At 36.7% G+C, this 12,328-nt stretch overlaps 1 protein-coding gene across 6 annotated transcripts in view; it reads left to right on the top strand.

Annotated features, from left to right (window-relative positions):
• The window catches only part of LOC143244246 (laminin subunit beta-1-like), a 155,101-nt gene that overhangs the window by 16,678 nt on the left and 126,095 nt on the right, over nucleotides 1-12,328 (top strand). The window contains exons 1-2 of one of the 6 annotated variants that reach the window (XM_076488602.1): nucleotides 6,929-7,063; nucleotides 7,688-7,862. In XM_076488602.1, the coding sequence (XP_076344717.1) occupies nucleotides 7,802-7,862 (61 nt within the window). In that variant the 5' untranslated portion in view covers nucleotides 6,929-7,063; nucleotides 7,688-7,801. Of the gene's footprint in view, nucleotides 1-6,928; nucleotides 7,064-7,109; nucleotides 7,129-7,149; nucleotides 7,311-7,687; nucleotides 7,863-12,328 lie in introns of those variants that run through there. The other 5 variants (XM_076488618.1, XM_076488609.1, XM_076488592.1 and 2 more) reach the window with 5 other exon arrangements.

Below are 12,328 nucleotides of genomic sequence, written 5' to 3' on the forward strand. Positions count from 1 at the left end.
GGTGAAATGTAGGTATGTTGATATAGTCCATTCTCTATACAGTAATGTAAACCAAGAGTACAAAGTACTTGTTCTTTTAACCTCAGACAAAGCAAGGTAACAGAAGGTGTAAGGGTAATAACATTTTGAAACAAAACATCGGTTTATAAAGTAGCTTCCTGTTACAGTTCAAATAATTTTTTAAGAACCATATTTAAAGATCTTTGCTTTTTGAAAACAACAAAAATTCTCTTTTCACAGTAATTACCGTATTTTACGTCTTGTAAGACGCACTTTTTCTTTAAAAATACCTTGCAAAATCCCTATGCGTCTTGCAAGACAAAAGTGTGATGGGTTGAAGCAAGAGGTTAGCTTAAGGTCTACTCAAAACAGCCTCAAATAGAGATCATAATCTTAGTACTTACCAATTACAAGTACTTTCAATAGTATAAAATATTAAATTTAACTAATATTGTCGATATACTGTGAATAATATGATGTATTTGACTGTATTTACTCAGTAGATTAAAAAAAGTCGAGAATGCATCAAGGTGTTGGTTGCTGAGTCATAATATTTTTTCTTACAAGTGTCTTTCTAAAATTAGGGTACGTCTTCCACGATGTAGCATATTGCAAGGCGTAAAATACGGTAATAAAAAACCACAATGAAATGTTATAAGAACGGGAAGAGAAACATTAACTTATTTCTTCTACCTTGATAAAGAATGGTTTGTTTATGAATGATGAAGATACAGGATATGACAAGGTTAATAAAATCTAGTAAAATTAAAATTGTATTTATAATCGTAACAGAAGTAGTAGTGAAGAACTATAATGAAATAAGAAAATTTTTCGAGTTAAAAAAATGAATGTGTAGAGATGTAAGATTTTACTCTATTTTTTTCCACGAACTCCTAAACTTTTATATATGGATAACAATGGTGAGAGAATACATTTTACACACAAATTCATGAAGTCTGACCTGTTGGTTAACACACAATAGTATAAGATGCTTTAGGTGTGATAACATTGAAATAAAGGCTCGGGATGACTAAGTGTTTAAAGGCACTCGACTCGTAATGTGAGGGTTGCAGGTTCGAATCCCCGTCACACCAAAACATGCTCGCCCTTTCAGCCTGGGTGCGTTATAATGTGACAGTCAATCTCACTATTCGTTGGTAAAAGAGAAGCCCAAGAATTGGTGGTGGGTTACACTGCTAAATTAGGGACGGCTAGCCCAGATAGCCCTCGTGTAGGTTTGTGCGAAATTCAAAAAACAAACCATGAAAAAGTTCCCAAGTGACACAGCGGTATGTTTACCGACTCGCACTGCTAAAAACCGGGTTTCGATATCCGTTGTGGGCAGAGCATAGATAGCTCATTCTGTAGCTTTGTGCTTAATTCTAAACAAACAAAAATTGAAAAGTGAAACACAAGTATAATCCAAATGACGTCATTTCTCTTGTAGTGGTAGTAATTTTCTAACAATAAACATATCTTTTCTAAATTATTAACAAAATCAAACATTTGTTTGCTGAATTTCCATATTTAACTTTCTTTGTATGCTTGTCCATTTACCCACTGGGCCCGGCATAGTCAAGCGTGTTAAGGCGTTCGACGACTCGTAATCCGAGGGTCGCGGGTTGGAATCCCGGTCGCACCAAAACATGCTCACCCTTTCAGCCGTGAGGGCGTTATAATGTGACGGTCAATCCCACTATTCGTTAGTAAAAGAGTAGCCCAACAGTTGGCGGTGGGAGGTGATGACTAGCTGCCTTCCTTCTAGTCTTACACTGCTAAATTAGGGACGGCTAGCGCAGATAGCTCTCGAGTAGCTTTGCGCGAAATTCAAAAAAACAAACAAACAAACCATTCACCCATTAACTTCACTAGGACATAGGAACAAATAGAACATACAGAGAAATTTATGATATTTGTTTTTAGGAAGAGTAGCTCAAAATTTGTTGTAATATTAGGGTGTAATTGTTTTCAAATGATAAGGGTGTGTGTGTGTGAAAGGTGGAAGGAAACATTACTATGCTGTTGTCAAGTATATGGAATATAGAATATATTCCCAGGCTTCAGAGAAAGTATGAGAAGTGGTAAATAACAGGTGTAGTCATTTCAATTGAGCAATATGTGTTGTTGTGTTTATATATGTGGCAGGTGACAGGGATTGGCTCAGATGTCATGACTTTGTCATGGTGAAGTGTAATTTACAACTCCTTTATCATCCTATGGATTTGTTTTGTGATAAAGCTTTCCTTAGAAAGAAAAAAAAATAGAGCTGGCTAGTCGTCTCGTGTTAGTCGTATTGGTCACGAAGGGAAATTGTTTTTATGAATTTAATAGAAGCTTATATTTATTAAATTTTCATCTATATAACTAATGCCTAGTGGTTTTATGGGGAAGATAATGCTTTTTTGTAACTAAGCACAAAGTCATACAACTATCTGTCTGTATCGAAACCCAGTTTCTAGCGTTGTAAGCTCTCGGACATACCGCTATGCCACTTGGTGGTGCTAATGGGGGGGAACAGAAGATAATTATTTAGAAAATGACTTGCATATTCAAGGTGTGGGTACTTGTGTGTGTGAGGGGCATTAGAGACAAACATCTACTTGTATTTACAGCAAAGACAGTACGTGATAAATTGCGTAACGTTTGTATGTTTTTTGAATTTCGCACAAAGCTACACGAGGACTGTCTGCACTCTTTTTCGTGACGTTTTAGTTAAGATCTTGTTTTAAGTCACAGTAAATAAAACGTTTCGGTAAATCATAATTTCACAACTGAAAATTGTATGTTGTGTTTCTTACAGCCACACATGGTCATGTGTGATGCCTTTCGTAAACCATCGTATACAGTTAACACGACAAACAAAAAAGGAATTTAGAATAAAATGCGTAGTTTTTACGTGGTCAAACTACGTTTTCGTTTGTTTTGAATTTCGCGCAAAGCTAAAGGGGGGGTATCTACGTTAGCCGTCCCCACTTTAGCAGTGTAAGACTAGAGGGAAGGCAGCTATTCATCCCCCCCTCACCGCCAACTCTTAGGCTACTCTTTTATCAACATTATGACGCCCCCACGGCTGAAAGGGCTAGCATGTTTGGCGGGACGGGGATTCGAACCCGCGACCCTCAGATTACGACTCGAACGCCTTGACCCACCTGGCCATGCCGGGTCATCAATAGTTTTGCATGACTATCCAAAGAAATATTTTCAAATACGTTTTTTAATTGCATCTTTCCAGTAAGGAACTGACATTTACGTAGCTTCAGTTTTCGTGTATATCATTTTAATTTCAAGAAAATACCTTTTGTTTTCATTGGACGTTAGTTTGATGGACGAGAAAAAGAATTTCGATTTTCATAATTACATTACAAAGAAGTGTGAAACTTCCTCACGTGATTGACACATACACTAGTAAAACCATTTAATACTGACTTTAGATATTTTGCGTGCTTTGAAGATTGACAGACTTAGCGCAATGCAATATTTGGTGTTTAAAAATAAACTCGAGCGAGCTTTTCTTTTCATATGGTTATGTTTTTCTCTTGTTAAGCACGTGTGTTATTAGTGAAGAACTCATTCGTGTTTTTTCTGTGGAAGACGTAACATTCTATTTTACTATTACAAAAGCTAAATATGAGTTACGCAGCGTAGAACGAGGTTTCTACAGTAGCTATTATTTTATTCATTATGTCGCGGGCTTTCATGCACAAATTGAGAATAATAGTTAAGTTCTGGGAACACGTTCTTTAAAACTTTAGTTCAGTCTTTCTTCACCAGGAATGTTGTCGGAAAGAATACAGCTGGTGTTCTAGCGCAAGATTACCTGAAATAAAAGGCTTGTCGAGGCAGAACATACTTTCGGAATCCTTATAAGATAACTGTAATACTGTATTTTGTGAAGTGGTGCATTTATACGATCTGAACAGTATTCGAACCAACGCCAAGTGTTTCGTAGTACCTTAAATATTTTGTCTCGATAGCTACAGTTAATGATTTTTTGAATACTGTAAACTTATCAGAATTTTATATCTTCTGTTTAGGTTGTTTTGACTCGATTGTTGATCTTGAGTTTAAATGGGATTTAGTGAAAAAAATGCGAAGCTATTATAATCGGACCATCGTTAATGCTTAAATAACGTTTTTATATCGTTCAGTTTACAAGTGGCCGTCCACACGTTGTATTGTATTGAATAATCATATATTTTTTGTTGCAACACGAACCAGTATGGCCAGGTGGTTAGGGCTCTCGACTCGTAATCTGAATGCCGTGGGTTTGAATCCCCGTCACACCAAATACGCTCATCTTTTCAGCTGTGGGGGGGGCATTATAAAGTAACATTATTCGTTAGTAATAGAGTAGCCTAAGAGTTGACGGTGGGTGGTATTGACTAGCTGCCTTTTCTTTTGTCTTACACTGCAAAATTAGGGACGGCTAGCGCAGATAGCCCTCGTGTAGCTTTGCGCGAAATTCAAAACAAACCAAACTAAACCCTGTGTAGCTTTGGTGAAATTTGAAAACAGCAAGATGCAGATATCCTAGTTGCTTTGCGCCATAAAACACCAAATCAACCAACAAAAACAAACAAAAAACTGTCACAACACTTAATATCTAACTGAAAACTGGGTAAATTTTCTTCAGAAGAAGAGATCATGCTGACACGCTGTTCCATATGATTGAAATAGCTAACATATTAATTTGTAAAAGGTGATTTAAATTAATAATATAATATAGAAATTAATATTTGGCCCGGCATGGCGAAGTGTGTTAAGGCGTTCGACTCGTAATCCGAGGGTCGCGGGTTCGAATCTCGGTCGCACGAAACATGCTCGCCCTTTCAGCGGTGGGGTCGTTATAATGTGACGGTCAATCCCACTATTCGTTAGTAAAAGAATAGCCCAAGAGTTGGCGGTGGGTGGTGATGACTAACTGCCTTCCCTCTAGTCTTACACTGCTAAATTAGGGACGGCTAGCGCAGATAACCCTCGAGTAGCTTTGCGCGAAATTGAAAATAACAAATAGAAATTAATAACTGATATGTATGCAAACAGTTCAGTGTTTTACTATGTTGAAACATACATATTTATGCTAATTTAAGATTAGCTCCTCGTGTTTCAACAGAATGACTATTTGTTGACGTTTTTCATTTGATGTTTGGGATTTTGGGTGAACAACCATGCCATTATTTAAATTACATTTTCATGCAAAATTGCTTCTAAACTTCATCTTGTAGCACCTATTTTGTTTATAAATTTTCTCTGGGGGCATGCCCTCACAGACCCCCATCATATTAGAATACTTTATATGTTGAATATGTTTCGCACAAAGTGTTGACTTTTAATCTCACAGATTAGAACTCTTTTTTTCCCATAAAACATTCAGCTTATGGGCTTGTACCAGGAACCTTGAAGCCAATAAAATCATTGCTTTGTCAGCAGTTTGGTACATGCGTCCACTATGAATGTAAATTAATATTTAAATATTTATATTTATCTATTATCCATATAGTGATTGGTCGCTTAGGTTTGTTTGTTGTTGTTTGTTTGTTTTACAAAGTTGACTTATTTTTTTATCACAATGTGAAATGTGTAACAAAATTGTAATGATTTTGTAAGAAAAGTGCATTCCTCGTAATCAAATTCAACACAATGTTGTTCTGTACACATATAATATAGTGTTATAATTTAATGATGGAAATGGTCCGAAAACACGTTGTTTGATCAAATGTTAAAAAAAATATTTTTTTTCCTCCGTTAATTTCTCTTATTTTTCTTTTTTATGTTACTATAGTGTTAAATCTTTATCTCCAGTTACGAGATCAAATTATTAAACGCTTAGTTTAAACAGACAAGAGTCAATCCCATAGGTGTTGGGAGTTCCGGTGAAACCGATCGCAAACACAAGCGACTTTTAACCCTATACTGCTATGCAAACCCAACTCTTTTTAAAACGCATTTTTATAGGCAACGCATGTTTGGTGTGACGGAGATTCAAATCAGAAATCCTCGGATTACGAGTCGAGCGCCTTCACCACCAGGCCATGCCGGGCCCCGGGGGCGAGGCTGTTAGTATAATAAGCCTTGCAAAAGTAAGAGAAACGATTTAATTTTGTGTTTTGCAAGTATATTTACAAGGCTAGGTTGGAAGGATTCGTTGATTTATATTTATTTCGTAGAACATTTCCAACACAAATATGAAAAAGACAAATAAACATTTACAGTAAGCTGGGTACCTAACAATAAAGGTAGTTCCTTGATGATTAACAGTTAGTGACCCCTAAATCACACCTTCAAATATTATCTGGCACAGGTTCCTCTGTATCATAGGAATGACTGCGATAACAGTTAAGCCTATATTTTCCTTAATTACTACATATACTTTCTCATTTATAATTACGTACACTATATATACAAACTCATACGTAACATGTGGGTTTTTATCATCGTTCAACTCGTTCCTGCGTTCTGATAAATTCAGGAATGTTCAACTGGCACGTCTGTCTGTTTGTCGGTTTGTTTGCTTTTTAATTTCTCGCAAAGCGACATGAAAGCCATCTGATATATTCGTCCCTAATTTGGTAAAGTAAGACTACAGGGAAAGCAGCTAGTCATCACCATACACCGCCAACTCTTGGGCTACTATTTTACCAACGAATAGTGGGATTGAGCGTCACATAATAACGCCCTTCAGATTAAGGGTCGAGCGCCCTAACCACTTAGTTATGCTGGACCTGAGTTTGGGGGTTGTCAACCAGACAGTTGGGGGTTGTCTAACTCTTGGAAGGAGCTGAGAAAATATCCAGTTAGAAATATGTAATCTAATAAGAATTCTATTATATAGTAATACACACATGTGTATCTTCTTCAAAATCTGAGTAGCTTCATTCAATGGTACACAGGTTACCAATCGAATATACAGTCGACCTGTGCTTCGTGAGGCCTTCTTACCCACTAACCGCCAATAGTAAGGATGGGCGTGCTCGTTACTTACTCTCAAAAATCGTCTGCGTTTCAACCTGAAGAACCTTTGTATAGATCACTGTGTAGGAACCCAAACCAGATATTTTCTAGGGTACGCTGTATACGTAAAGATTTAGTAAATTACAGATACGTTATTTTATAACTTAATATCGTACGGTTAGTAAACGTTAGTACAGTTTCATATTCGCGTCTTTAGTTACTTTATGGTAATATTTATCAATGAGAGGATGATCTATTACGTGAGAACGGTGTCTCCACTCAACGTTCTTTTAGCGTGCTTCATACCTTAAAGGCCTCAGTTGTTTGGTTTCAGATCTTTGCACAATGCAGGTTTAAGTGTGTCTATTCACTTCCTATCAGATCTAGACGTCTAAACTTAATAAGGAGTGTAAACATAAGTGGACTTTACTATGATTTAACCCAACTTTTTATTAATTCTGTTTTTATCACACTGCTCATAATTTTTATTCTTTATGTGATTGTTTTAGATTTAAATTTAACTGTTACTGTTAAGTGACTAAAATCTGTTTTCACAAAATTGTTAAGAGTAACTATGAAATATCCCGGAGAGATCAGTATATAGGAAGATAATGAAATGTATTTTCACAAAGTAATATCACCTGTAATCGTGTTGCATTTTATAAGTAAACAGTTTTGCTACAGTTCGAGCTTCGCAGTATTTGTTCAACAGTGTTTTCTACACATTTTTCTCCAGGGTCGTGGCATTTATTCCTTGCTTGGTGGGAAAGTTGGAGGACCCGACGAGCGTTTTGTTATATCCTGCTGAGCGACAAGCGACGAACAATCGCTGTCGGCCCGCGAGACGAAGATGAGACGACTCGGCCTTTGGTGTGTTGTCCTGGTTACGGTTTGTGTTTCTTACGCCGCTAGTAAGTGCACGCTTTCAATTTTGTATGTATTTTAATATTTAAATTTACGATTCCCACAAGCGATTAGTATTAAGATATTTTAAAACTTTGTGCAGCCGTACAGCCAAGAGCTCATGTATCTTAGTTATTACCACTACATGCCTTGAAGAAAACATTTGTTTCCAATATTTTTAGTGTCATAAAGTGAAACTAAAATGATTTTTTTACCAGTTTTATCTGTATTTGTTATTTAAAATTACAATTTTCTTACAGCTATATTTTTGTGTATAGTAGTTTACACACTATATTGTTTATAATCAAGCACAAAGCTACACAGTGGACTGTCTGTGCTCTCTCCACAACAAGTGTTAAAACCTAGTTTCTAGAGTTAAGTCCTCAGCCTTTCCGCTATGCCACTGGGAGGGGGGCTTATAAGTTGAATTATATCATATACACGACTGGTTAACGTGTAAGATGCCATTTTGGTTCAGTTAAAAACGCTGTTATTGGCCGAGAACTCTTGAGACGTTAGATGCTCAGAAAAAAAATCTTATTTCACGTGTATTTATTATAATTTATTTAGCAATAAAGAACAGCGATAGGTTGATTTGAGGGTAAAAATATTGAAGGTTGTCGTGCAAAAGCAATCTTTCTTACAGGTTGTCATACGAAAACAGGTCTTTATTACAGGTTGTCGTACAAAAAAAGGTCTTTATTACAGGCCAAGGACACTAAAATAATTATACACTCAGTTGATATTTGACATTTTCAACCTGAACTGCAGGTGTAAGAGTTATGCCACAAATAGCCTAAATTTCGTCACAGCCATATCTTAATTTATGATTGATAACTAATGGAAAGACAACTAGTTAGCAGTACCCGACGTACACGCTGCTACTCTTAACCCACTAGCAGGATCTACTATTACACTTGTAATATTTCTACAGCTCAGTGTTGCACCCCAACTACTAAGGCTCAAACCTAAGACCTTTAGTTTCACAGCTTGGCACATCCTGATCACTCATTGGGTTAGAAACGTTTAGTTTTAAATATATATATATATATATATATATATTAATTTATTGCGACTTAAATTTACTATTTAGCAATCTAGTTTAAAGTCTTTTTTTACCGAAACTCATATTAAAACAAACACAATAAAGTTTGAAGATGTATTATCTTACACATTTTTCTACTCTGGTCGCACATCGTATATATATAAAAGAAATTACCTTTATGTTATAACTTTGTACTCGAGATAAAACATTGATGTAATTAGTTAAAACATTTGTGTTGCAACGAATGTAATTATTACTATTTTTGTTGTTAGTTAATTTGTGTAATATCTTTGATAGAAGTAACACTGATAGTGTAATGAGTTTTCACGAGACTTTACTCGCATATGACTCTAATAACACTATGTAACAACATTTTTTCTTCTTCCTGGATAGAAAGTGTTATTTCCCAATTGCTCATACTGTACCGAATGTAAATGGAAAAGACCTATTTTTCTCTACAAACTTTGTTTTTTGTGACCGGGGTAATGAAATTTACCCATTTTCCAGAATATTCCAGGTGGATTCAGCGCTGAGGCAATTGGAATTGCCTGTAACCCGAACGAGTGGCGCCATTTTATTGATAGCTCATCCAGAAACCTCAAAGCTGTGGTGTTCCATAACGGGAATAAGTATCCGTCTCTTCCCGTGGCTCATTTGGTGCACCTCAAAGAGGAATACAACAGCGTCAACACTTTTCTAGAAGCCTTGAAGTATGATGAGTATTGCTGGGAGGTTATCAGAGACTTCAAAATGGTGGCATTCCTGATGGGTCTCCAAGGAGGCTTTACCAAGTTTCTCTGTTATCTTTGCCTTTGGGACAGCAGGGACACCGCAGCGCACTACAACAGGAAGCACTGGCAACAACGGACCGAGTTCTCTGTGGGAAGGCACAATGTCAAGTGTGCGCCACTAGTGGACCTCCAGAAGGTGTTGTTCCCACCATTGCACATAAAATTGTGTCTTATGAAACAATTTGTCACAGCTCCTGATAAGGAGTCTGCAACTTTCAAGTACCTTTGAGACTTCTTCCCTAAGCTGTCTGAAGGAAAGATCAAAGCTGGTGTCTTCGTTGGACCATAAATAAAGAAGATCCTGGCGTGCACAGAATTCCCCAAGAAGTTCAGTAGGAAGGGAAAAAACTTGGAGCAGCTTTGTCGCAGTGGTTCGAGGCTTCTTGGGCAATCACAAGGCCTAAAATTATATGGAACGGTTGAGGCTCTGTTGAAGAACTACTGCAAAATGGGCAGCAGGATATCCCTGAAAGTCCATATCCTTGACTCTCATTTTGATAAATTCAAGGAGAACTTGGGAGCATAGTCAGAGGAGCAAGGCAAGCGCTTCCACCAAGATATACTGGATTTTGAACGCCGCTACCAAGGAGCGTATAACGCAAACATTATGAGAGACTATATTTGGGGACTGATATGTGAAAGTGATTTACATTAAAATTGCAGATCTCGAGAAAACTACTGACTTCTAAACATTTTTGAATAACTTTAGTATAAATACATGTAAATCTTGATTCATATGTTGTTTTATTCCAACCTTATGTAAATGAAAATGTGCAAATTTGCCCGTTTTTGCATAGAAAATAGGTTAATTTATAAATTTCATTATCCAGGTCATAAAAGCAAAGTTTGAAGGGAATAATGGTCATTTTCTGTACTTTTACAACACAAGCAATTAAGAAATAACACATACTATCCAGGAACAAAATTTGTGTTACATAATGTAATCAATACTTGTAATTCAAGTATTACAGAAGAAGCAATGAAATAGTAAGACTACACTCAAATGTGTGTAATTCATAGTGGTATTCAATTGTTTTTGCAAGACGAACTTATGTTTAAGATAACTGTGCGTTTAGTCACGTTGTAATTTATATTTATAATATTCTCCAGATTATGGAATGAAAAATTATGCATGTAAACGTCCAGATTTTAGTCTGATATAACAAGGATGAACTAGTCGATTCTGACATATACGAGTTAAAGAATTGTTTGTTTGCTGATTTTTGAATTTCGCGCAAATCTACACGAAGGTTATTTTCGCTAGCCACCCCTAATTTTGCAGTGGAAGACTAGAGGGAAGGCAGCTAGTCATCACCGCCCACCGCCAACTCTTGGGCTACTTTTTTACCAACGAACAGTAGGATTGACTGTCACATTATAACGCCCCTGCGGCTGAAAAGGCGAGCATGTTTGGTGTGACGGGGATTCAAACTCGCGACCCTAATATTAGGACTCGAGTGTCTTAACCATCTGGCCATGCCGGACCAAGTTAAATAATACAATTTTTTTTTTTAAGTTATCAAGGGATGATCAAAGATATTTGTATTCTGTCCGTTACTAAAAAAACATTAATAGTACCACTAGATACCAGCGTGCCTGTGTTTGAAAGTGAAGGACAGAAACACTGTTATGAATTAGCCGTTTGAACAACAGCAGAGAACCTAAGAAAGAACCAGGCTGATTGTGAAATATACCAGGACTCCAAGGAAGACCATTGGAGATTTTCTGATGTTGAAGCCAAAAGGTCAGCTAAAAGTTGGTCAGAATGTTTACAGGTCTCGCAAATTATGCTTAGCAGAATGTTGACTCAATTTCAGACCACAAATAGAATTGGTTGGAGATCTGGACTGGTTAGCCCCATGTCGATAATTTCACAAGATGACTCCTGTTTGAAGTTGTAGGATCGAAGTAACTGACTCAACAGTTCAGAGCAATAACTGGCGACAAATGAGCAACAATAACACGATCAGACAGATTTCGAAAGGGTTAGTTAGTTGTTATGCTACTCGACCCATAATGTATATTTGCATATCCAGTCACATGAGTGGTCACTTGACTGCCGTTTTTCATGTAAATAATTTCAATGACACTACTGACTGGCATTAATGGCAGTTATAGTGCGATTTGTCGTAACTAGGGTAAAGGAAACAATGACGCTATCTTAATTAAATCGAGTAGCGTATAATGTCAACCAACAATAAGTTAATAACCTTTAACCTTTAACCATGAACGTGAATCAAAACTAGAAACTGCTCTTAAATAAAAGCATCAGTTTTTAGGTTTGATTATGGTGTTACGAAAGGTATAAACCTGTACTGCGTGTGTTTATAAGTCACAATATTTTTTTCCAGGATGGTCTACGACTTTTAATTATTATTCAGTTTAGTTTAAAACGTATATATATTCTTCTTTCCACACGCACACTCACAAAGATTCTTTATTTAAAACGGTTTGCGGGTAGGACCTGGCCCAGTGGTTATCATGCTGAAATTTGATTCAGAAAGTTTACGGTTCTTGACACAGAATTGCACCCCGTACCTTGGGAATGTGGATACGCTATCAAAGTGATGGCCAAGTTCCACTCTTCGGTCAAATTGTAGTAGCTCAAGAATTGATATTTGGTGCTATTGGATAATTT

Source organism: Tachypleus tridentatus, chromosome 1 (genome assembly GCF_004210375.1).
Source record: "Tachypleus tridentatus isolate NWPU-2018 chromosome 1, ASM421037v1, whole genome shotgun sequence".
Lineage (NCBI taxonomy): Eukaryota > Metazoa > Arthropoda > Merostomata > Xiphosura > Limulidae > Tachypleus > Tachypleus tridentatus.